Raw genomic sequence first — 26,272 nt, 5'->3', positions numbered from 1 at the left:
TCATCCACCCAACCACCTAACAATCAATCCAGCCATCCAGCCATCCACCCATCCGTCCATCCATCCACCTACCCACCCATCCATCCATCCATCCATCCGTCCATCTATCCATCCAACAATTATTTAAAAACCCACTGTGTACATGATGGAGTGCTTAGTCTGGAGTAGACAATGTAACCCCCTGGTCTTCAATTCAAAATTTGGGTGGTAACTTTGCTGAGAATGCACGAAATTTTCTTGATGCCTTGATGGGAAGAGAGCTAGTTCCAGCTCTGAGGTCTACTGAGTGGTTTGATGTTGTGCAACACAACCAATAACCTCTTGCTCTGCACGTTCAAAACCCTGACCCTCTTTTTCTAGATCTGGAGCTTAGTTGGTCCTTGCCTCCCTGTCCATTTCTACCTGTAGCACACAGCATATTTCTACACCTGCCGAGAGTCAGCTGGCAGGGGGGCTGTCTTATCTCCCAGGGTGGAGATTGCTGGCAGAGCTTCTGATGGGAAGGTTCTGGAAGAGAATATGTCTGGCTCTGCTAGTAAAGCAAAGAGCAGGCTGGGGCTTCTCTGCAGTCCCTGGAGGAGCTAACATTGTGATTCTTAGAAATAGAGATCTGGGTTTTGATTCCCTGGAGTAAGATGAGAGTGTACTAGTTGTCTATTGCTGTATAACAAAGGGCCCCCAAACTTAGCAAACAACAAACATTTATTATCTTAGAGTTTCTGTACGTCTGGAATCTGCGTGTGGCTTAGCTGGGTACCTCTGGTTCAAGATTTCTCATGAAATTGCAGTCAAGTTGTTGACTGGGGCTGTGGCCTCATCTGAAGGTTCCTCTGTAGTGAAGGGAGTCACTCGGAAGCTCACTCATGTGATGGTGGCCAGGCCTTGGTCCCTCACCTTGTGGATCTCCCCTTGGGGCTGCCTCATGACATGACAGCTGGCGTCCTCTAGGGTGAGTGACCTCAGAGAGAATGAGGCAGAACAGCCAAGACAGAAGCCACAGTCTTTTAAAAACCTGCTCTCCAAAGTGACATCTTTCACTTCTGCTGTATTATATTTGCTAGAAACAAGACCACATGTCCAGCCTGCATTCAAGGTGAGGGCATCACACAAGATGTGAATACAGGAGGTGGGGACCATGGAGCGGGGGGACCTTAAAGTCTACGTAGCACAGAGAACCTCATGTTTGGGAGTGAGAGGGAGAAAACAATCACTGAGGAGAGCATCGGTCTGTATGGAGAGGGGCTGGAGCTTCTGTTACAGGCTCCTTAGGCCTTCACTGCTCCTGGCACACCTCTGTTCTGGTTAGGATTAGGGCAGCCCCAGGTGCCTGGGGCTCTGCTAATTTAGTTTCCACTGAATCATAAATATTTGGTTGGGATCAATGAGGAAGGAGCATGCCTGTTAGTAGGGACTATTCCTCAAACAAATAAAGCTGTGCTGACAGAATTTCAAACTCCTGGCTGGAGCTGGGAAGTTTATTTGAGGCCCAAGTCCTATGAACGTGGAAAGGTAGCGTGGTCCTGGGCCTGGGAGCGTGAGCTGTGGACTCAGCCTGGTAGGCTTACCAGCTGGGTGACTTTTGGCAAACTGCTTGACCACTTGCAGCCTCAGTTTCCTCATCTGTCAAATAGGATGATAACAGCAGCTTCATCCCATGAGAGCTGTGGTTACTTGACACACAGCAAGTACTCGGTAAACATTAGGTGTTTTCATCGTCACAGCCAGAGCTGTTTCATTAAGCAGGGTCAGAGAAGGATGGAGACACGAAGGAGCCCGGGATGGGGAGGGGTGGTGCAACGCAGAGTGTGGCTGGGACAGGTGGGGCAGGAGGCAAGACAGAGCCTGAGCCTTCCCTGGGCTTGGTGGCATGGAGGCCCATGCACCTGCCTGGTCTGGAGCCGGAGGGAGGACCTTGGTGCAACGCATTGCTCGTTTGATTCGGGATAATGTCTGATGCCTTCAAAGCCATCCCTGTCATTCAGCTTTGGGATTCAAGCTGGCTGTTCTGAAGCCTCTGGGAAGGAAGATAAACTTCCACGTTGGGGTTCCTGGAGTCTCACCAGACCTCCTTCAGGCCAGGCCATGCGTCGCCTTTTCCTCTGCTTTCTCCACGTCCAGACCTGGATGTACCTGTGCTCCTTGGCACTTGCCACGTGTGCCCAGTATCCCCATGAAATGAAACTTGTTGGAAACTGCAGCCACCCCATACGGCAGTACTGGCCGGTGTCAAGTACTATGAACTCTGGAGTCTGATGGAACGCCCATGTTCAAATTCCTCTTGGGCCACTCTGGGGCCTTGGGCGAGATTTTCTCCGTGCCTCAGTTTTCTCTTCTGTAAACTGGGAATAATAATGCCAGCCTCACCAGAGCAGTAAATGAGGTAGTGCCCATAGAGCACTTAGAAATGCGTCTTGCATGTTTGGTTGAGATTATGTTAATGTGATTTAGAGGCAGGCTTTGGTGAACATTTATGCTGGGAGGAAGCCTGAGTTGCTTTGCAGAAGGCCTGTGGGCTGGCCTTTCTGTAGCCGCGTGGAAAAGGGTAGAAGCCAATGAGCTGAGCAGGACAGCCCCATGGAGACTCCTTTCCTGCGAACAAAGGGGCTTATTTAGAAGGGGTAACATGTTTCCATCAAATGAGAGACTGTTTTTCTCTTCTTTTTTTCCATGAGGGAGGATTCTTATTCATGTAGTGGACTCGCTTTAACTCCTGGCTGTTCTTGGTTTTATGCTATTTGCTATTTTAAGAATCACCTGCTTTGCACGCATTCACCGAACTTTTATTGCCCACCTGCTGCGTCCATTGGTGGCCAGCGGCTTGTCAGGCTGCCTTTTGCTGACCAGCTGTCTGGGAATGTCTTGGGCATCCTCTTGGCAGAACTTGGGCGTCTTGGGGACCTCTGGGCAGAGCTTGGGCGAGTGTCAACGTGTGGCCCATTCTTCTGGCTCCTGTTCCAGCCCCCGGGCCCACGGCTCCCTAGCACCTCACTCAGCTGTGTTCCTGGGTTTCCCGTGTGGTCAGCCCCATCCCTCAATTGTACCAAGGAGATAAGCTAAATATAATACAGTATTTAGATTTCTGATTCCCGAGAAACTCCAGAACGCCAATCAGGGGGAGGTCAGAGCAGGAAATCAGATCAGAGGATTAGATTCTGACCCAGAAGTTTTGCTTTCGAATGTTTGCATATTTTCTCGTTGACCCCTCTTTTCCTGAGCATTGTCAGAGATAATGCAAGTTCAATTTCTTACTCAGATAAGAGTGCTGTTGAGAAAACAAAGAGAGGTTGGGGGAGGAATTCCCACCCATCGCACTGCAATGGGGCCAAGACATGTGATACAAAGGGCCGTGTCATTCTGTTTGTAGAATGATGGTGGCTTCCGAAAAATAGCCATTTTAAAAAGGCTTTCTTGTGACACCCGTGGATTTGGAATTCCACCGGGGCTGCAATCGTTCGGGATGACCCTGGCCCCTAACTCATTGCCTGTTCTGCTCGGACTTCCACAAACAGTGACCCGTCACTCGTGCCCTCCTTGTGGGGCAATGCAACGGGGAGGCACGATCTGCTTCTACTCACACTTCTGACACCACATGTGTGTGTGTGTTTCCCCCCCCCGACAACAACCAATCCTCTGACTTTCTGGACACCACCCGGGTGTCCTACAATTCAGTTCAGTTCTGACCCTGACTACCCAGAATTAGCACAGACCCCGCAGGTGAAGGGCTCCGTCCACGTGCTCCTGCTTCTGATGGCAGCTATAATTGTTAGAATGGCTCACAGAACTCAGGCAAACACTTTACATACTATTAGTGGTTTATTACATAAAATATTCTAAAGGAGACAAATGACCAGCCAGATGGAGATGTACACAGGGTGAGCTCTGGAAGGGCGCTGGGCACAGCAGCTTGTGTCCCTGTGGAGTTGGGGTGTCCTACATGTAAATATGTTCACCAACCTGGAAGCCCTCCCAACTCTGTTTATTAAGAGTTTTTATGGAGGTTTTACTATATAAGCACGACTGACGATTATTATTTCTTTAAAGATATTTTTGATGAGGACCATTTTTAAAGTCTTTATTGAATTTGTTACAATGTTGCTTCTGTTTTATGTTTTGTTTTTATGGCTGCCAGGCATGTGGGATCTTAGCTTCCCGACCAAGGGTCGAACCCGAAGTCCCAACCACTGGACCGCCAGGGAAGTCCCTAAGCCTGGTTGATCATTAACTCAATCTCCAGCCCCTCTCCCTTCCCTGGAGTTTGGGGGATGGGACTGAAAGTCCCAACCCTCTAATCATACTTAGGTCTTTCTGTAACCAGTTCCCATCCTGAAGCTCTCGAGGGGCCCGCTAAGAGGGGCTTCATTAGAACACAAGATGCTCCTCTCACCCAGGACATTCCTAGGGCTCTAGAAGCTCTGTGTCAGGAATCAGGGACAAAGACATGTATATTTCTTCTAATCACAGAAGATGACGCTGGTGAGGATGATCTGGGGCCTCCCTATTTTCTCCTAATTTCTCTGGGCTGAGTGTGCCCTCCTGGCCCACTCCATCTTAGAAGGGGTTAATTGCTCTGGGGACCAGGCAGAGGGACGCTCACTGTAACCTGGGGCTACTCGCCCTCCCCCTGCCTTCCAGCACATACCAAGGGCACATACCACACCTGGACCCAAAGCCGGTCCTGCCCCTCCCCCCGGCCACCTCCCCTCGCCGCCCCCCCATGCCTGCTGTGTCTTTCAGTGCAAATCTGGGCATGAAGTGGCAGGCAGGGGGCCGATGGGGCTTGTCTTTGACAGGTGGACAGCTGGAACCCCTCTCAGGCCTTTGGGGGCCCCTGACTGTGTGACTGGGTTCAGCATCAGCCCCTGGAGATGGGTCCAGGTGGGACCGGCTGTAGGACCCTCCTGGGGGAACTGGGGGTGCAGAGCAGAGCGGCGCTATGGAGGATGATCCTCTGCTCTTTGGAGGCCAGGGGGCACTGGGAGGGCAAGGAGGGCCCCTACTTTATGGAATGGCTGTGGTGTGTGTCTGCTTTGCTTTCTCTATAGAGTAGAAGGCAAGGAGGAGAGGAAACGGGTAAAGGGAGGCTGGGGAGGGTTCCAGATGCGGGCCTCGGCTTCAGTGGGTCCGCTGTGGGCTGAGCTGGGGTTGGGCCAGTGGGGAGTCACTGGCGGCATTAGCAAAGCCCCCCTCGCCCAGCACGGACGACCTGCGGTCCGAGGTGCACTGGGCCAGCACCACGGGCCGGCACTGGGGCCTGGGAGGATGGAGTAGCTGTTGGGTGGGTGTGCGTCGAGGGCTCGAGCGGCAGGGTGATGCCGGGGCGTCCTCGTACCCATCCCCAGACGCGTCAGCTGGCTCGGGCAGTGGTGGGAACATGGGCAGATGGGGTCCTGGGCCCCCATTGGCCCCAGCTGAAGTCACAGCATGGATTTGCCCAGGAGGAGGCCTGAGGGCTGCCCCTTGGCTGGCGAGGGGGTGAGGATTGGGTCCTGGCCCCTGTACTGCTGGGCTCCCCCTTCCCCCATCACTGCTCTGGGCGGCCTTTCTGCCCTCTTGCCCTCAGGGACTCTCGTGGAGGGGGGAGTGCCCACAATGGCAGCGCAGAGAAAGGCCTCTGCAGGCCCGAGGCCCTTGGCCCCAGCAGAGCCAGAACCTGGAGCGGCCGTGGGGAAGGGCTGGGGGCCACGGTGAACCCAGAGCGCAGAGCCGGAGCCACGGGTTCTGGTCTGGCTCTGCCACTCCTTGGGTGTGGCTGTCACTCCCCTGAGGCGTGGAACTGACCCACCCGGCCCTGACCTCTCAGGGCCAGAGGAGTGGGGCCTGAATAGAGTCCTCCCGTGGAGCCCCTTTATAGGCTGTGGTGAGGGGCACCCCCAGGAGGTGCCCTGCTGGGACACCCGCTCTCCGCTCCCCTGTGTCCCCCAGGGCACCCGCTGGGACACACACTCTCCCCTCCCCTGTGTCCCCCAGGGCACCCGCTGGGACACACACCCTCCCCTCCCCTGTGTCCCCCAGGGGACCCACTGGGACACCCACTCTCCCCTCCCCTGTGTCCCGCCAGGGGACCCGCTGGGACACACACTCTCCCCTTCCCTGTGTCCCCCCAGGGGAATGTCTCATCACAGGACAATCCCACTTCAAGAGCTTTGACAACAGGCACTTCACCTTCAGTGGGGTCTGCCAGTACCTGCTGGCCCGGGACTGCCAGGACCACTCCTTCTCCATCATCATAGAGACTGTCCAGGTGAGCCTCGCCAGGCAGCCCCAGGGCAACCGCGGGGGTGAGGGGGGCAAGACGGCCCCGTGTGCGCGTTCTTCCTCTGGACAGCCGAGCAAAGGGGAAGACAGACAGGGCGCACAGGGCTCCCCTGAGGACCCTGAGCGCCTGTGGAACAACAGGCCCAAGGAACAAGGGCAAGCAAGGCCTAGAATCCTGATGAAGGACCAGAGCAGGATGGTGCTGGGCCTGGGGAGGCCTGGGCTTTGGGCCTCTCTGTGGCATAACCCCGGGTCCTTCCCAGAGATGGTTCTGGGACCGGGGAGTGGTTCCGTGTGAGAAGGGCTGCGTAGGTGGAGGGCTTTCCCCGAGTGGATGGGTCGGGGGCTGGGCTGCAGGGCTGGCGGGGGTTTGGTGACGTCCCTCGGCGTGCCCCTCCCGGCAGTGTGCCGACGACCCCGACGCGGTCTGCACCCGCTCGGTCACCATCCGCCTGCCCAGCCAGCACAGCAACGTCGTGAAGCTGAAGCACGGGGGAGGCGTTGCCATGGATGGTCAGGACATCCAGATCCCCCTCCTGCAAGGTGGGTGCCCTCCTCCCCCACAGGCCCCCCGCCCAGCTCACCCTCAGCGCCCCCGCCCCTCAGCAGTGCTCGCTGCCACCTCTTCTGCGCCAATGTGCAGGAGAGCTAACTTTGGAGGGCAGGCTGGGTGTCCTGGCCTGCCTCCTGCAAGAAAGGAAGGCTTCCTGGAGGAGGAGGAGCAGAGGAAGCTGGCTGGGGGCGGGGTGGCTGGTGATGGGTCAGACCCCAAGATGTCATGGGGCAAAGCCAGATGACCCCATGACCTGTAGGAAAATCTACCTGTTCAGTGACTTTGCCAGGTTGTTATGCACCATTTTGCACAGCCTGTTTCCAACCTTCACCCTCAAAGGGGCTACCAGACCCCTCCCCTCTTCTTCTTCTTCTTCAAGACCACTGGCCAGCCCATGGCCCATTATCCCGGCTTTGCACATGGTGAACTTGAGGGTGCCTATGTGTGTTAATGCTATGTGTGTCTCTCCGGGGAAGAGGTATGCCTCCTACCTCTTCCCCAGAGAAAACTGCCGTTTCAGCTGTGCGCAGAGCACCAGTCAGCCGTGAGGACTGAGTAACTTAGCCTGGAAGCATGTGCAACAGCAGAGGGGCCCAGGAAATGCTCAGGGGTGAGGGGTTCGATGGGAAACGGACCCAGGCTCGGGCACCTGCCTCAGCTAAGGATGCAGTAGCCTCTGCTTCCCCCTTGTGGCAGTACAGGGAATGGCAGGCTACAGCAGGGATAGATATGGAGGCGCCTTCCTGGGGGACCCCGATTTGCACTACACCCACCCTGATCACCTTGCCTCTGAGACACCCCCCCCCCACCTTAAGCCTCATGGACATCCCCAGCTGCCCCCTAACTCACTGCTTTCATTGCTACAGTCCTTTGTGAGATACCCCATCTTTCCCTACCATCCATCTGCCTGCCGCTCTCCTGCCCTCTCCCCATCTTAGCCTAAATCCCGTCCTTGCTGGGTTCCAGGTGACCTCCGCATCCAGCACACCGTGATGGCCTCCGTGCACCTCAGCTACGGGGAGGACCTGCAGATAGACTGGGACGGCCGCGGGAGGCTGCTGGTGAAGGTAGGTGCCCTCCTGAGCACGGCCACCCTGCAGCCAGACCTTACAAAGTCCCCGTTGTGCTCTGGGGGGAGAGCTCAAGGGTGGGAGGGGAATTCCTTTCTCCCCCGGCCCTGCGCCCCCAGAGTGAGGAACAGGCCTCTCTGTGTATAAGAGGCTGGTGTTTGCTGTCTGGGCGCCGCTTGTTCACCCCGGGAGTTCCCGGGTGCTGGGCTCTGGTACCCCAAGGGGTGTCCGGACTGGGTGGGCTCACGCGGGGCTGGGGAAGCAGTTGATTTGCTGCCCAGGCTCCTGGCTGCAACCAGGCCTGGAATCAGGGGGTGTTCCCCGGGGCGGGGCGCTCACAGTGGGACTCACAGCCAAGACCCTGTGTCCTGTACCCACTGCCTGTGAAAGGTTGTCCTGGGAACTACCAAATCCCTCCCGTGGTCCCGGGGCCTCTGCAGCCTAGGGGCCACTTCCTCTGCTTTCTGTGGCCCTAGAGTCATGCTTGGAGAGGGAGCCATATATTTCACAGGGCTTCCAGATACATTTTTTCCCTCTGGAAATTTCCCTAGAAGGTATTGTCACTGCCATTTCATAAACGAAGCAAGCAAGGCTCATGGGGGCTGGGAGACGCGCCCAGGACTGCGCACCCGATCAGCTCCCCGGGCAGTGTCACCCCCAGTAGACCAGCGCTTCTCACTTTTAGGTCTTCAGATGCCTTTGCGCTCTTCAAAATTATGGAGAACCCCGAGATCTTTTATGGAGGTTATAGCCATTGATATTTACCAGATTAGAAATTAAATCAGAGACATTTATTAATTCATTAAAAAATAACAATAGTAAAGCGTCTACACATTGATATAAACATTAAAAAATCTGTTTTCCGAAACAAAATTAGGTAGTGAGAATACCATTGTTTTATGTTTCTGCAAATTTCTTTAATGGCTGGCTTAATGGAAGACAGCTGGAGTCTCGTCTGCTTCTGGGTTCAGTCTTCTGCAATATTACTTGTCGTGCAGACTCTGAAAAAGTCCACTGCACACTTGTACAGAATGAGAGGGAAAAAGCCAAGCAACGTTTTCCTGTGATTATGAAAATAGTTTTGGCCTCGTGGACCTTTTGAAAGGGTCTCAGGGATCACCCCCTGCCATGGGTCCCATGTCCACGCTTTGAGAACCCCTGCCCTGAATACATTAGGATCCCTGGAGTGTCCCCTCCTGCTTCTGGAGATTCCGTGTTCCATAGGCCCTCGGTATGATCCCGTGATGGGCGCCTGGGGTGTCCTCGATGACATCCTGGTGGTCTCCATCCTCGTGATGTCATGTTCTTTCTTTCTCTTGTCTTTGAAGACCCTGAGAAAGTTCCAGATTAACGCCTTTTTTTTTCTTTTATAAAAAATAAAACTGTGACCACACACTATAGAACATGAAGGTTTTTGGAGATCTTATCAACCCCTCAAGTACAGTTGGAAATAAAGATCCTATCTTTTCTGGAGCAGGAAAGTGACTCCCAGTCATTTGGTTACAGAGTGAGAGCAGAACTTGGGTCTCCTGCACCCTGGTCTTCGAGGGTGGTGCCCCTGTCAGCCGTCCCACTTTCTCAGGCATCTCCCACCACACCGAGAGGGTCTTGATCTGTCAGGTGCCCCTCCCTGCCTTCAGCAGGCACACATATCTTGGTCTTGTCTTGGGTGGCTGATCTCCCTGCCTCAGGTTTATCTGTCTCCTCTGAGGAGAGAAGGGGGACTTGTTTCTGTGGGAATGAGTTGCAGGGTTATCTCTGGGGCTGTGTTTGGTCAGTTTGGCTAAAGAGAAGAAGCCTTCCCTGGTCAAGACTCAGGACGGGGCAGACGACCCCGGGGCCTGGGGAATGCGCTATGTGTTTCGGCTGGAGGAGGAAAGGGGGCGTTTGTGGATGGGGTGGAGGGAACGTGTCCCCATGCTGACCCCGGGGTTTGTGGGGACCGCCAAGCTGAAGACCCCTGCTGGAGGTTAGGACGGCAGGGAGCGGCAGGGCGGGGCCCCCACCCCCCCGGGGGGCAGCAGCTAGATATGGTGGGATGAGGGGCTGCCAGTGGCTCCCCGGGTGAGGCACGGGTCCTGAGGTTCAGGCAGCGGGGCCCTGCTGGCTGTGATGCAGGCGCAGCTCGGCATTAGGCCAAGCGGAGTAGAGGGGACTCTGACACTTTTCATCCTGTCAGAAGTGACACTGCTATTTCAGATAGCGAATAGCAAGTGCGTTCTCCAAGTCCCTGATCTCGGACAGTTGAGGCACTGCGGGCCGGGAGAAGGGCAGCCTGGCCTGGCTCCCACCAGCACGCGCACCCTCCTAACCCTTGCTGAGCCAACCTCTGAGACAAGCCCCGGGGACGGAAGGAGACAGGCATAGAGAGTGGGGGAGGGTGGAGACGGCAGACCTGGTGGGTGTGCCAGAGGTGACCTGGGGAGCCTGAGGTGCTCAGGGCCTGAGAACTAGGAGGGAAGAGAGCGGACACTGAGACGGGGGTGAGGGGACAGACGCCTCCCCGGCTTCACTGCTTCGCCGGGGCTGGCCTTGGGTGTCGGCGTCCAGAGGGGAGCCTCGCTCACTCACGAATCCGTCCAGACACTGTTCAACCATCCACGCACCGAACTGGTGGCCGAGGTCCAACAGTGAAACAAAGCGGACCAGAATCCTGGCTTCGTTTAGTTTAAATTCTAACGGGGGGGAGACGCACAGTAAGCAGACCAACAAGGAAACTGTGTCACGTGTTAGAAGGTGATAAATCCTGGCAGGGAGAGAGAGGGCAAGCAGAGGAGGGGCAGGAAGTGCTAGGTGGGGAGGATTGACGTTTTCATTGCGAGGTCAGGGGAGGGCTGGGGCCTGACGCGCCAACACTTGCTACTTGTCAAGCAAACGAGGAAACGCCACTCCATCCTCTTTCTTATGAATGATATTTACTTGGGTTCGATTTATGTGGGTTCGGGACCCTCACTAGATTGTTGATCCTGCATCTTGTCAAGTCAGAGCTGGAAGGGGCTCCAGGAGATGACCTCACAGAGCCCGGCCCGAGCAGGCATCAGGACACAGGGAGGTTCCGCAGCCACAGTTTAACCCTGGTAAATTGCAGAGCAAGAGTCAGGGCCCTGGGCTCCCAGCTTCTGCTCCAGTTTGAACCAGGACCCCCCTCAATAGACACCAGCAGATGCCCCCGGCTGTACCGTGTGAGAGACAGGCTTGACTCCCCAAAACGTTCCTGAATGTGCATCCCGGACTCAGAAGCAGGAGAACAAGCCACGTGCCGGTGGCCTGCATCCCCCCCTGCTCACCCTCGCAGGCTGCCCTCGGGTCCTCGCTGACCCTACCTCCTCTGATCATGATCACAACCCCCGGGGTCCTCTTGGCTCGGGGCCTTTTTTCCTCAGTGATGCTCAGTGGCCAAGTCAAAATCAAGAAGTTAGGAAGGGGGACGGTGGCTGAGTGTTTAAGAATCCGCCTGCCAATGCAGGGGACACGGGTTCGAGCCCTGGTCCAGGAAGAATGAGAAGCCCGTGCACTGTAATGAAGAGTAGGCCCTGCTCGCCGCAACTAGGGAAAGCCTGTGCACAACAACGAAGACCCCATGCAGCCAAAAAAATAAATAAATAAAATAAATAAATTTAAAAAAAATAAAAAGAAGTTAGGAAGGTGTTTTTCTTTGTCACCCAATGTATGTTCTAAGAAGAGTTGCACCATAACAGCTCAGCCTGCTTCGCCCATGTGTGTGGCAGAGATAAGTGTGCAAGAAAGGGGCGCTGGCTTTGCACTCCATGCCCCTGGGCATCTCCTCTGACAGGCAGGGTGATGGAGCTCCGCCCATCCACTGGTCGCAGCTCTGTGACCTCAGGCAAGTTGCTGTCCCTCTCTGTGTCCCTGTCTTTAAGTGACAGGATAATCTCTAAACCCTTTCCTGCAGGACAGGTCTCTGACTCAAAGGATCTAAGAGGGGGCACGGAGCTGCCGGTAAAGATACTGCAGTTCCTGTTTTATTTTCTTTTGCAGCCTAGGGCTTAGCTGTGGTTTATTAAATTCATATTTATTTTTCACCTGGGGATCGGTTTTGATGAAAACCATCTCATGAGAGCAAGGAAGCTGTGGCTGCTTTGGCGGCTGCTCCAAGGTGGTCTGTCTCCCGCAGCTGTCCCCGGTCTACTCGGGGAGGACGTGCGGCCTGTGCGGGAATTACAACGGCAACCAGGGGGACGACTTCCTGACGCCCGCGGGCCTGGCGGAGCCCCTGGTGGAGCACTTCGGAAACTCCTGGAAGCTGCGTGCGGACTGCGAGGACCTGCAGAAGCAGCCCAGCGACCCCTGCAGCCTCAACCCGCGCCTGAGTATGTGAGACCTGGACTGGGGGCCCCCGGAGCCCCGAGCTCCCTCGGGTTCCAGTGCATTCCGTGGACGGTGCGCCCACCACGGGGGAGGGGAGGGGCAGGCGCGCCCCCAGAACCCTGAGATTCCCCCGGGTTCCGGTGCATTCCGTGGATGGTGCGCCCACCGTTGGGGGAGGTGGGTCTTTGTTTTCACCATCAGCATTTGATGATCTTCATCTGGATCATTTATTCTTCAAAATCTCTTTATTGAGCACCCTCCGTGGGCCACACCCTGGGAAAGAAAAGAGTAGCCCGTAGTTCTTCCCCTGGACGCTCTCGGTCTCTTGGAGCAGCAATTAAATTATCGTAAGATAGATGCACGGGGCTGGCCATGCGCAGATTCGTCTGCGGTAGCGTCCTCAGGCCTACATCGACTGCCCCCTCTTACCCTCTTACTCATCAGGGAACCGTTTCTCCCTAGGAAATGTGGTTGATTATGTATTTAAGCCATCAGGAAAGTAGACTGGTTGCGGAAGAAAAATCGCCATGATTCCCAGACCTGAGAGAATTTGTTTTTACCGCTGCTGCAGCGAGGGAGGGGCGGGGACGGGGATTTCCAGCCGGAGCCGGTGACCCTGGGGTGCGCGCGCGCATCGCCTGCGGCCGCCTCAGACCACGCCGCTCCTCTCCCCACAGCCAGATTCGCGGACGAGTCCTGCGCCATCCTGACGTCGCCCAAGTTCAAGGCCTGCCACGGCGCCGTGGGCCCGCTGCCCTACCTGCAGAACTGCCGCTACGACGTGTGCTCCTGCACCAACGGCAGAGACTGCCTGTGCGACGCGGTGGCCAACTACGCGGCGGCCTGTGCCCGGAGAGGCGTGCGCATCGGCTGGCGGGAGCCCAGCTTCTGCGGTGAGTGCTCTCCCCGCCCGCCGCCCTTCCAACGCCACGCCACCTAGCGGGATCCGCTCGGATGCCCTGCGGCCTCCGCGCTGGTCCTGTTCAGAGCGCTGTCTGAACGGGCCCAGGGCATCCCCTCCCGTCTCCTCTCGATTCTCATCTCCCCGAAGGACAGGGCGATGGGGACGGACCTGTACCTGGAGGGCAGGTTGACCCCCTACCTGGGGGCCTAGAACCTTGGCGTCCCTGCCTGGTAGAGATTTCCTGTGGTTGCTGCCACCTAGCGTGGGATGCATGTAGGGCCGGGTTGAGGAGTCAGTGGGTCCCTGCATCCCTGGAGGATCTGAGGAAGTGATGGGAGATGCAGGTACCAATTCTCTGCTTGTAACTTCAGGCAAACCGTCGGGGCAAGCCCCCGCCCACGTCTCCAGCACTGCGAGTCATATAAAGCAGAACAACATCCTTGTCCCCAGACGACGTGAGAGGCCCACCCTGCGCTGTTAGCTGCCTGGCACCGGAGTTGGTATCTGCCCCACACTCTGGTCCCTGGTTGGTTGTTACTGTCGCTCTGGGAACATTTGCCGAGTGCCCTGCGTGGTGAGGCTGTAGCAGTGCTTCAGGGCCTCGACCTTCCTTTTTGAGGCACAGATGGAAGCTGCCTCCCTACTAGGTGCCTGTCACACTGAGCAAGAGAATTAGTAGGTTAAGGTCGGGGTAACCAAGCAAGGCTTTCTGGAGGCGGTGCCCTTGACCAGGCTTTTAAAAGGCACTTTCTTGACAAAAATGTTGTTTCTGTTGGTGGAATAATAGTTGGGATGCGTAGAAGTGAAGGCATTCAAGGAGGATAAGGTCTAGTGGATACTGTGATTTATAGGGCGAAGTAGATGCGTTTGGAGACTAAAATGTCAGTGGTTCTGACAGAGCAGGAAAATAGGAACTACAAGAAACGGTAAAAGGTCTCAAAATCATGTATTTGAAGAGAAGTTTAGGTTTAGGGGCTCTAGAAGTGTCACTGTTTGGGGTCAAATGAGCCAACTTATGATTTGAGTCTAAGCCACCTTATAAAAACAAGAAGCAGAGACAAAGTAAGGACGAAACGGAACAAGTGTTTAGATGTGTGAGGTTGTGCCCCTGTCCCTCTAGCCCTGGGGCGTCATGGGGTCACGGGCCAGCAGCTGGGAGAACTGAGGCTGGGACCTCTCTGGGTAACTTGCTTCGAGCGCTTTACTTCACCCTCCAAAAACCCTTATCAGCACTTGCTGTTCAGAAATTGGGGGCGTAGTTTGGAGTAAGTGGCGTCTGTCTGTGACTGTGCTTTGGTTGTCCCCCAACGTTAGAAATTATGCATTATCCCTGTGCTACAGCATCCGGGGGTTCCTGATTTAGGACAGTTTCCCAGCATGCTGAGGGCTTACCGAAATATTCTTTAAACTTCAGGAGCAGCTGTTCTTAACCTCCACCCAGAACAGAACAAGAGGGGGTGAGCTGACCCCGCAGCAGCAGGCGCTGAGCTTTGTTTAGAGTTTCCTGGCTCCTGAGGCAGGAAGTGTGGGTGGTGGGAAGGACCTGTCCCTGGAGACTTTTAAGGACAAGAGGAGTCTGTCTCTATGAGTTGAACCAGTGAAAACCAGCCAGGTGGTCACGGGTTGTCCCTCTGAGACCGGAGGAAGGTAGGCGGGATGCCTGGGTTCCTACCTTCATCCTGCACCTCATGTTCCCTTCCTGAGCAATGAACAGACTCCCTAAACCATTAACTGCATCCCCAAGAAGAGGCCGCACTCACTGGGGGACACTCCTGGAGCAAGGCCTGATTGCGTAGCTGCTTTGCAGGGTGCTGTGAGGAGAGTCCGGAGAAGCACAACACATGTTTTGTTTTTTTGTTTTTTTTGCGGTACGCGGGCCTCTCACTGTTGTGGCCTCTCCCGTTGCGGAGCACAGGCTCCGGTCGCGCAGGCTCAGCGGCCATGGCTCACGGGCCCAGCCGCTCCGCGGCACGTGGGATCCTCCCAGACCGGGGCACGAACCCGCGTCCCCTGCATCGGCAGGCGGACTCTCAACCACTGCGCCACCAAGGAAGCCCACAACACATGTTTTTCCTTGTAAACTGGTTATGCTTCCTTTGGAAAGACAAGACCACGGGACTCTGGCCGGCAGGCAGGGACCAAGTCTTACTGTCTCTGCATCCCCCAGCCTAGCAGAGCCCCTGCCACGCTGTGGACACATAGCCAACATCTGCTAAACCGATGCACTTTACCTCTGGGGAAGAAGGAGCAATTTAACACAGCTCCGGGCCAGCTCCGCAGAGAGAAAAGCCTTCCTGCTCCTCCTGGGTGGGGGAAATTGCCCTTTTAGGCGTAGGCTCAATGGATTGGATGGGATTCCCATCTTTATGATCTGCCTTAGCTCTAAATGTTCATCCAATGACCCAGCCTCTCCGCTGGTTCAGAGAAAAGCCTGTGTCTCATATGGTTAAAACCCCTCCCCTCAAACACCACCCCCGGAGCAGTTGTAGGCAGGGAGGTTGCAGGGCTTGGCCGTTTCTGAGGTTCATGGCCAGGCTTTCCCTTTCCAGCTCCTGTGGAACACAGCCAGAGGGTTTCTGCTGTAGAAATGGCTTCTGACAGGGAGGGGAAGGGTTCTAATGGTCCCGGGAGGAGTGTCCCCAGTGAGATTCTCATTTCTTGGACGACAGCTGATCAGCAACGAGAAAGTGTTGTGAAAGAGCCTAGGGCCTCCCCCAACACCCCCCACCCCCCAGTAAAGAATTCCATCATCAGGGCGCTCGCGAGAGGGCCATGAGTGCAGAGTGGGCTGAATGCTGGGTCCTCTTAGGAGAGGACCTTTGTCTGGAGCCTGTGGAGCTGGGACTGCATTTCCCCTGTTATCACAAGGGCCATAAAGCAGCAAACATTCACCCCCTGCCAGGCTGGGCTCTACGCTCACTTAACCTTCATAGCGACCCAGGTGGACGTTATTTTTATATTCCAGAGAGGACAGTGCTAACTAGAGGTGGCACTGGGACTTGAACCCAGGAATTGGGGATCCGGCGCCTACTCACTCCTTAGCTGCTTTGCCGCGTTGCCGTGCTTCCTGTCAGCCTGTGTCTGTTGTGCCGTTTCTGTGTGGGAGGCCGGGGGGTGGGGTGAGGGCTGTGGGTAGGTGGACGCTGCATGCGTGGCTGGGGCAGGTCTAAGGGTGTCCCTGCTCTCTGTGACCGTCACGTCCCCAAAGCCTGGTTCCTAGGGGACCATTTCCTTTCTAGAGCATAATGGTTAAGAGCGTGAGCTTTGGGGTCACAGAGAGCTGGGTTCAAATCCTGCCTCGGCCTCTACCTGGGAGGCGTGACCCTGATGAGTCACTAAGTTAAGTTTCAGGTTTCTTACCTCTGGGGGGGGGGGGTTGTGAGATCTAATGCACTGAGAGGCAGCCAAGGCATAAAACCCACGGTGAAGAGCAGGGTGTTCAGTAGGTGCTCAGTTAAGGGAGCTGTTATTGTTATTATCATCAGGGAAGAAATGCCCTTGCCCATCCCTGCCAGTCCTTTTGAATATTTACAGCCCTAAAATCCACCAGGATTTCTACTATGTCCCAGGCTTTGAGAATTCAGAGATGACCAAAGCATGGTGCCCCTGGTTAAGCAGAGGAGAAAACGTGTACGTCCGTGATTAGAACAGACGTTCGTGAAAATAAAAACACACTTTTGCTCACAGTGGGAAGAGAAGCAGTGACTGTACGGATATGACTGGGGGTCCCAGCGGCAAGGGGTGGCACCCCCGGTCCTAGAACCACAGTCCTGGTCATCTTAATGCTTCCACTGAGGCTGTCCTTCCCCCGCCCTCTCTCCTCAGCGCTGAGCTGCCCACGAGGCCAGGTGTACCTGCAGTGTGGGAGCCCCTGCAACCTCACCTGCCGCTCCCTCTCTTACCCGGACGAGGAATGCACTGAGGTCTGCCTGGAGGGCTGCTTCTGCCCGCTGGGGCTCTACCTGGATGAGACCGGGGCCTGTGTGCCCAAGGCCCAGTGCCCCTGTTACTACGACGGCGAGATCTTCCAGCCCGAAGACGTCTTCTCGGACCATCACACCATGTGGTAAGTCGAGCAGTGGGACTGGGGACCTCGGGAACGGCGGGGGCAGGGAAACGTTCCTCCATGTCCTTCATTTCATGGATGGGTAAACTGACGCCCAGGACAGGCAGTGCCCGTCCAGCATTGCACAGCAAGTCGGGAGCAGAGCTGAGATTTCACCCAGGTCTTCCGACTGCCTTGCTGTGCAGGGCACTGGAGCTCCAGGCTGGCGGCAGAAGTAAGTGATGAACAGTAAGCCAGCTGTCACGTGTGGAGCCCATTTCTCTGCACTAGGGCTCAGCTTCCCTTTTCTAGAACAAAAGATGGGAGTTCTCCTTGCCCCGCTCCCCTTCAGCCTCCTGTCGGTGTTCTCAGGCTGAAGCACTCGAGCCAGGAGAAGACATACCGTAGCAGCATTGCCTCAAGGGTGCATCACCGTCCTGACTTGCTTCATGCTTTTCCCGAAAAACAGCTCCAGGTCATGCACGCTTCCTGCTGTCCTTCACCCAGGCCCTTGGTCATGGTCAGTTTCAGCAGGGCTGTCACGGTCGCAGAAGAAATTTGTAACAGAACATTTATAAACACCTCATTGGCACCAGTTCTGTCCCAGTGCTGGGCTAGAGATTGTAACCTAAAGATGAACCAGACACAGGATGGGCCCCAGAGAAGCGGACAATCTACGAGGGAAACCAGTTGAAATGTGCTGATTATGGAAAATTTCAGACATCAAACTGGAGAGAATAGTGTAAGGGGTCCTAATGCATCCAGCCCCAGCCTCCATAATTATCACCACTTTGCCACTCTGATTTGATCTATCCCTTCCTCCCCTTTTTGGCTGGAATAATTTAAAGAAAACCTCAGATATTATTTCATTTCATCTGAAAATACTTCAGTATGTATTTCCAACAGAGAAACACTTAAAAACAATAAATCTAACTACAATACCATTATTAACCTAACCATTAACAATCATTCCTTCATAACATCTAATATTCAATCCATGTTCACTTTTTCCTGATTGTCCCAAAATGTCTTTTTACAATTGGTTTGTCCAAGTCAAGATCCAGTCAGGGTCTGCACGTTGCATTTGGTATGAAGCTTTTTCTCATCACTCCATTGAGATTAATTTGCCATCCTTCCCAATCTCCTATATCCAAAGTGGGTTGTTTACACTTGTATTAAAACAGTTATGGTCATTGGGCCTGGATTTATGCAAAAATGTGTTAAATCTCCCCTCTAGACTGTGACCTCCTAAAGAGTAGGGACTGTATCTTAGGCCCTGATCCCTAGTAGCTAACCGTTCTGATACAAAGTAGGTACCATTCATGTTTACTGAGATGAAATAACTATATTTGGTAGACTTGCCCTATCAGAACCATAAAAACCCCTGCTCGTTCAGAAAAGGGAAGGATCTCTTCCGTTGGGAGGAAATTGGGGAAGACTCAATGCAGGAGGTAACTTTTGAGTTTGAGGAGGATTCTACTGGCAGAAGTGGGGTTGAGGGGCTTCCCTGGTGGCGCAGTGGTTGAGAGTCCGCCTGCCGATGCAGGGGACACGGGTTCGTGCCCCGGTCCGGGAAGATCCCACGTGCCACGGAGCGGCTGGGCCCGTGAGCCATGGCCGCTGAGCCTGCGCGTCCGGAGCCTGTGCTCCGCAACGGGAGAGGCCACAACAGTGAGAGGCCCGCGTGCCGCAAAAAAAAAAAAAAAAAAAAAGGTGGAGGGTTTTAGGGGTGGAGCAGCGGTCCAGGGACTAAAATGCACAAGGCATATACTCATCGGTCACCAAGGTAAGGCCTCTGGGGACACACGTGAGCGCGAGGGAGAGATAAGACGGGGGGAAGTTGGGACCAGCATCAGGGGTCGGTCTGTGGAAGATAAGGTGAGGGCTGATGCTTGAGCAGTCGGCCATGGGACCTCGGAGGGTTTGAGCAGAGAGGAAATAGGGTCAAGGTGTAGTTTTAGGGAGTAGGTTCTGGAAGCTGCATGAGTTATGAGGTCAGTTGTGGGAAGAGGTTGACATAGTCTAGTCGGAAGGTAAGGCCCTGGGCCAAGTAATAGCAGCAAAGACGGAGGGGGTCAGGAGCTAGAGATGCCGGGAAGGTAAACAGACCAGTGGGGTGTTTGGGAGGAGGAGGGGGTGTACTGAAGGTGGCCCCAGCGTTCTGAACTTGAATGCTTGGGGGAACAGCGAGACCAAGACCTGCAAGAGGGCTCTTTGTAGGTGGAGGGAAGATAATGAGTTCAGTTTTGGCCTCGATGACTTTGAGTGACCAAGAGGGCATCTTGGTGAATGAGTGGAACCGATGGCTGGAATTATGGGTTTGGAGCTTGAGTAAGAGATTGGGGCTGGAGGTACCAGTGACAGCCGTGAGAGTAGCTAGGCTTCTAAGAGGGGAAGACCAAAGATGTGAGAACGTTCAGAGGACCAGGGGAGGAGAAAGGGGATCCCATGAGAGAGGACAAAGAAAAAAGGCCAGCGGAAAGGGCAGAACCAGGAGAGGCCCATATCATGGACATGAAGGGAACAGGGGAGTCGTACCATCTTCTGTTGGCCTGGGCATTTGGCCTTAGCCCAGTGGTTGTTTTACCATAGTTGTCAAGCTATAATATTCAAGGTGTTTCTCTCTGGGGCCTTGAAACAACACTTTAGGCAAGCAGGACTTGCTTTTTTAGTAAGGAATTGGAGGCTTAGAGAGATTATCACTTTCCCAAATCATCCAGCAAGTGGCTGGAACCCAGGGACCCTTGAACTCTTCATGTTACACGAAGAAGAGGCTGTTGAATATGGCGATCAGAAGGTCACAGTGGCCCCCTTGTTTCATAGTGTGGTGAGGAAAGAAGACAGAGGGTAGGGGGCTGGGGTGACTCTGAGGACAGCAATGCAGCTGGTATTGGTAAAAATAACCAATTTTACCATATCGGAAGCACAAGGAAGGTTGTGGGGGACAGCAGCTCCTGGGTGGGCAGAGGGCCAGGGGGTAGCCCTGGCTTCAGGCTCTTCTCAGGGTTTGGGCATCAGTGGCCTCTCCATGACCACCTCCTCTTCCCAGCCTCCCCTTCAGGCACCAGGGCTGAAAGCTATAGATCATCTGTTTCTCCACTTCATTTAGAAAATTGGATTTCAGGGAGAATGTGAGCCAGCGGGAACTCAGGACTTGTCTGTGGCTATTTATTTTTATTCTTTTTAATTAATTAATTTATTTGGCTGTGTTAAGTCTTGGTGGCGGCACACGGGCTTCTCTCTAGTTGTGGCACGTGGTCTCCAGTGCGCGTGGGCTCAGTAGTTGTGGTGAGCGGGCTTAGTTGCCCCGCAGCATGTGGGATCCCAGTTCCCCGACCATGGATTGGACCTGCGTCCCCCGCATTGGAAGCTGGATTCTTAACCACTGGATCACCAGGGTTCTATTTTTATTTTTATTCTTCTGACAACACACTGAAGAATCAGCACAGCTGGGGCAGGTGTTAGTGATGCCCATGGAAAGGTGGTAGGAAGGTGCAAGCACACGTGACCTGGAGGTTTCTCCAGACCATTCGTGTGGTATCCAAACAGCCGTCGCAGTGGAGTGCTCACTCCAGGTAGGCCAGCTGTGAGCCAGGAGTTGACTTTTAACCTACCTGCAAGGTTTTCTTTCTTTTTTTTTTTTTTAAAGTAAAATTAAGCTTTTTGTTCATGTCCAAATGATAGATAGAACATGGCATTTGGGGGAAGGATCTTTTTAAGCCAGGTGTTAGTTAAAAACCAGAAGTGCAGAATCTGCATGTGCCCAGGGAGGGAAAGGCTGATTCCCTTGTTCATTCAACAAATGCTGATTGAACAGCAGTCACGTTAAAAATGTTCAAAATCATTATAATCAGCGAAACACAAAATGAAGCAATAAACGTTACTGCGTATCTGTTTCACTGGGAAAAATTGAAATCTGAATAATGCCAAGTGTTGGCAGGGCCATGGGACGTGGGGCCCCTGACCTGCTCCTGGTGGACACAGACTTGTTCACATACTCCCAGGATTGTTTCAAAATCTCAATGTGATTATGTCACATTCCTGCTTGGAATCCTTCCAAACCTTCCCCTCAACAGGCCTTAGGATGAAGGTCAAATCCCTCCCACGGCCTCCCAGGCCCCAAGGGATCTGACCTCTGCTACCTGTGCCCTCTCCAATGCCCTGGCTTCCTTTGAATCCTGAAGGTGCTTTGCTCCCCTAAAACCCAAGTCCAGTTGTACCTGAGAGAGCCAGGGGCACAGTTTATGCGAATTGGACATCCACACCTGGTAGTCGCACCTGGGCATATATATTAGAGGTCTTCACGTAGGGTACATGTATGAAGATGTCAATCACAGCCTTGTTTACGGTGGTGAGGAGTGAGGGACAATCTTCCATGGCTTCTACCCTCTTGGATCTTTTTATTTTCTATTTTTTGGCCACGCCAATAGGCATACGGGATCTTAGTTCCCTGACCAGAGATCGAACCTACTCCCCCTGCAGTGGAAGCTCGGTGTCTTAACCACTGGACTGCCAGGGAAGTCCCTACCCTCTTGGATCTTATAGTCCAGTGGCAGAGAGAGATGTTAACCAAATAATAACTCAAATGCATGTAAAGTTACAAGTGTGGTAGGAAGCAAAGTATGTGGTCTATGAAAGCTTGAAATGGGGGGCGGACAAAGGCGGTTTTGTGTGTGTGTGTGTGTGTGTGTGTGTGTGTGTGTGTGTGTAAGTGATGTCAGGTCAGAGGAAACAGTGTGTGCAGGAGCGTTTGCATTTGAGTGGGGCAATGCACCTTCAGGATGAAAAGAAGGCCAGGGGGATGGATGGGGGATGGGTAGCAGGGCTCAGACCGTGTGGAGCCTGGGAGGCCATGGGAGCGGTTTGACCTTCATTCCTAAAGCCTGTTGAAGGGAAGCTGTTGAAGGATTCCAAGCAGGAATGTGACATAATCAGATTTGGGTTTTGCAAAGATACTTGGGCTGCCATGAGGTATGTGTTTTGGAGGGAGGTGAGGAGAGATGCAGGACATCAGTCGGAAGGCTTCTGCACCATCCAGGTGATGGGGGTGGGGCTCAGCAGTGGAGATGGAGGTGGGTGTGGCTTCCAGCTTCAAGCCACCAAGCCCAGGGCTTGGGGATGCATAGAGTGTAGCGGGTGGGGAGAAGGCAGTGTCAGGGCTGAGCCCTGGGTTTCCGGTTTGTGAAACTAGATGGATGGTGGTTTCATTCGAAGGATCCAAGCCCCCGGAGAATTGGCTTTGGAGGGGGGATAGTGAGCTCAGTTTTGGGCACACTGAGCCACACAGGTGGTTATCACATAAGCATTTGAATACGTGGATCTTAAGTTCAACGGAGAGATCGGAGCTGCTGCTGTGAATCTGTGAGTCCTCTCTGTAGTTGGGGCTGGACTTGCAAATGGCACACACAGCAGGAGGAGGAGAGAGGGGCTGGATGAGTCCGCAGGGGCGGAACTACAGTGAGCCTGACACGAGCAACCAGCAAAGTGGGAGGAAAACCAGGAGGGATGTTTTGTTTTCTTTTTGTAGAAGGATGGAGCAGGTGACAGGGCTGACTAACGTGGAAGGAGATGAAGTGAGAAAAGTGAAGACAGCTGCACTGGGTCCAGTGGCGTGGCGGTCACTGGTGGCCTTAGCAGCTGCGTTCCAGCCAGGTTATGGGATGGCGGCCCGGCCGGAGGGGGCAGAGCGCCCTGCGGGAGGTGGGGAATCCCTCTAAGTCAGGCTGTGACCCCCTCTCTGCAGCTACTGTGAGGATGGCTTCATGCACTGCTCCACGAGTGGAGCCCCGGGGAGCCTGCTGCCCGACTCGGTCCTCGGCAGCCCCCTGTCCCACCGCAGTGAGTACCACCCGCAACGGGCTCTCCTCTCCCTCTGCTCAGGTGGTGTGGGTGAGGGAGCTGGCTGCGTTCAGGCACGCGTTTGTGTGTGTGACTTCCAGGCCTGGAGGTGCCTTTGCATGTACACATCCCAGTTGTTGAGGCAGGAAGAGTTTAATTTTGTGATGGGGAAAGACTGAATTGCCTGCAGGATGGACCAGGGAGATCTCTCTTCTGCCCATGGCGAACTTAACCCAGGGAGCAGCTGTGGGTACAGTGGTCCTTCATGGCCTCATTTTACCGAGGGACACGGTGACCGGAACACCTCTTTAGAAAGCTTCTCTGATGGATTTGAGACAGAGGAGTTTGGACTCGGTGCCCTCAGTTTGAAGGTCCTAATAGATGCAGCGCTGTTCAAGGACAAGGCACAGGAGGGAGACCTGGTGGGACCATATTCCACGTTTGTGGGTCAGAAGGACCCAACATCCTTGCTTAGAAAGGACCCTCCTGGTAGGAGGGAGCGAGATGCCCTTAGGCAGATAAATGGGCTATTTTCAGCCTCCAGCTTGACGTCTTCTCCCTACCTCTCACTTTCCTAAGGCCCCCTCTCTCCCAGTGACACAGCTCTGTGCCTGCTTTTGTTTTCCGGCTGGTCCTGGTGGGGAGTCCAAGAACAGGATGTCCGCATGGCCAGCTGAGGGCCCACCTCTGGGTCCTCGCTGTGTGCTCACCTGGTGGAAGGGGCAAGGGAACTCCGTGGGGTGTCCTCTAAGGAGGCTAATCCCATTCCTGAGGGCTCCACCTTCATGACCCAATCACCTGCCCCAAACCTCACCTCTTAATAGCATCACCTTTGGGGGTTAGGATTTCCCCATGTGAATTTTGGGGGGATACAAACATTCAGTCCATAGCAGACCTCAAGGTCACTCATCCCTCTGCCTCTTTCTTCTTCCTGCTCTCTCTCATTGTAACGTTTTTTTCCTACACTCCACCCCTCTCTGTTGCGTTCTGTCTCTCAGGTCTGATGCTTCTTTTGCCCAGAGTCTTCTAGACTAGTGACAGGAAGGTTTTTTTTTTCAAAGTCAGGAAACTCCTAGAATTCTGTGCCATTTGGAAAACCATTAAACCTCTTAGGGTTTCAGTTTCCCAACAAAAGTTTCCATATAAAAACAAGGCTGGGAATTCTGACTTTCTTGTCCATAAGAGCTACTACATGCTATATATGCATGTAAGATACAAATGCTATTCAGTGCATCAGGGTTTTTGAAACACAGGTGCTGTGTCAGTTACCTGCTGTCATCATTTACTCAGTCAACACAGTGATACCTACTAATTGCCAGGAGATAGAACAGTGAACAAAGCGACAAAACCCCCTGCCTGCACGGAGCCTGTGTTCTAGTGTGTGGGTGGGATGCGGGTGAGCAGTCAACAAAGAAGGAAAATAAATAGCATTCAAATGGTGATGTCAGAGCGAGGAGAATGACAAAGCAGGGAGTGTAGGAGTGTCCAGGGATGGAGTGTTACAGGTTTAAATAGAGCGGCTGGGATGGCCAGGGGCTGGGCAGAGGATGCCACGTGAGCAAAGTCCCCTTTAAAGTTGTTGTGATTTAATTAATTTTAGGAATTTAAAATTAAATGTGTTGGAGCAAAGGTTCCTTTTAAGCACCCACACCCAGGTCCCTTAAAGCCTGGCTCTGGACGTTTCTGCAGCGCGTCCTGATTCAGTGCAGCAGGCAACAACGCAGGGTCAAAGGGGATGAGGACCGGGGGCCCTTAGGGGGATGCTGAGCTCGGCAGAGGCGTCTTCAGTGTAGGAAGAGGTCAGAGCTCAGATGAGTAGATGAGGCTGCCATTCCGGACCCAGCCGGAGGTCCAGCAGTGCCTTGTCCCAGGGCGTGGGCAGTCTGAGCCTCTGGGGTTGAGTGACTGCACGCAGGGGGCAAAGGACAGCGTAGACGGCAGATCCATTCACCCCTTCAATGATCGTCTCTTTGGTTTTCCTGACTCCAAGGCAAAAGAAGCCTGTCCTGTCAGCCCCCCATGGTCAAGCTGGTGTGTCCTGCTGACAACCCGAGGGCTGAAGGGCTGGAGTGCGCCAAAACCTGCCAGAACTACGACCTGGAGTGCGTGAGCATGGGCTGCGTGTCCGGCTGCCTCTGCCCCCCGGGCATGGTAAGCCACCCAAGCCGCAGAGGGATGGAGACCTGCCGGGTTCCCGCGGGCAGGGGACAGTGAGGTGGGCTGCAGAGGCAGAGAGAGAAAGAAACAAGAGCTCCACAAGGACGGCACTGGGGCTGCAGACGGGGTGCAGGCGGGGGCAGGGGTGAGTCCTCTGTGGCTGAGTCAGCCGCCAGAGGCAGGGAGACAGCCGATGGGAGAGTTGGGGTTGATCTTCATCTTGGTGAGAGCTGACAAAAATACAAGAACTTAGCACAGCGGTGCCCTAGGAGGCGAGGCAAGGATTTCTGGAAAATACTTAAAAGTGCTACCGGGCATTGCCACTAGAGTTTTCCCAAGGGCTGCATGCCATTGTATGAAGATGAGGAGACACATGCACGCGCACACACACACACACACACACACACACACACACACATGCACACATTTTTGCATATGATTTGCGTTTATGTGTATAACTCTGTATCTCAAGAGAAGACACTGCCGTCAGCAAGCCGCGGGCCCACCAATCCCTTCCCCACACCGAGCCTTGCTTTCCTCATCTGTAGGGTGAGCCATGAGGTCTTGGTCAGCTCCTAACATTCCGTGTCTCTGGGGCTGAGGCTGCCAACCGTCACCCTCGGCCAGCCCTTCCTCGTGGTCCCCCAGCTGCTGGTCTGCGGCCGCCTGGCTCCTAGCGCATCCTGGTGGTGGCAATGGCCTGAGCACACCCAGGCCCCCTTAGCTCTGTCCCAAGTCTAGTCTTAGGACATCTGTGGATTAAATATACACAGACTATTCTTGTCACCCTGAAGGATGCAACTTCTGGATTTTTTTTCAAATGCATCCCGTCTTCTTGCTTTCTCTAATTCCCCATACCCAACGTGAGCAGTGAGGGCTGGGGTGAGGGTCCTAGAGGCCAAAATTGGTGGGGGGAGGCAAGATGGCCCTCTTAATGGCTGTAAAGGTCATTCATGATGCCCAGGCCTCGGCTTGGGGGCAGTATCCTGGGCTGTGGGAGCTGGAAACTCAGATGCATCACCAGCGGCTCTCAGGAAGGCTGCGGACTGGGGTGTGTGCAGGGCACACGGTCTCTCTCTTTCCCTCCAACCCTCTCTCCTCCGAGACGGACAGACTAGCTG

The 26,272-nt window shown here is 54.3% G+C and overlaps 1 protein-coding gene across 5 annotated transcripts in view; it reads left to right on the top strand.

Annotated features, from left to right (window-relative positions):
• Positions 1-26,272, top strand: part of VWF (von Willebrand factor) — a 155,074-nt gene that overhangs the window by 60,459 nt on the left and 68,343 nt on the right. For all 5 annotated transcript variants that reach the window (XR_003791012.1, XM_029204364.1, XM_029204363.1 and 2 more), the window contains 8 exons: positions 6,105-6,241; positions 6,660-6,798; positions 7,775-7,875; positions 12,014-12,209; positions 12,885-13,100; positions 16,937-17,177; positions 22,900-22,994; positions 24,985-25,145. Coding sequence is in view for 4 of the 5 variants with exons in the window: in XM_029204364.1 (XP_029060197.1) it covers positions 6,105-6,241; positions 6,660-6,798; positions 7,775-7,875; positions 12,014-12,209; positions 12,885-13,100; positions 16,937-17,177; positions 22,900-22,994; positions 24,985-25,145 (1,286 nt within the window). In the remaining variant the exon portion in view is untranslated. The remainder of the gene's footprint in view (positions 1-6,104; positions 6,242-6,659; positions 6,799-7,774; positions 7,876-12,013; positions 12,210-12,884; positions 13,101-16,936; positions 17,178-22,899; positions 22,995-24,984; positions 25,146-26,272) is intronic.

This window comes from Monodon monoceros, unplaced genomic scaffold (assembly GCF_005190385.1).
Source record: "Monodon monoceros isolate NGI ecotype Baffin Bay Population unplaced genomic scaffold, NGI_Narwhal_1 Super_Scaffold_6, whole genome shotgun sequence".
NCBI lineage: Eukaryota > Metazoa > Chordata > Mammalia > Artiodactyla > Monodontidae > Monodon > Monodon monoceros.
The sequence above is the reverse complement of the archived record's forward strand: the minus strand, read 5'-3'. Positions and strand labels throughout refer to the sequence as shown.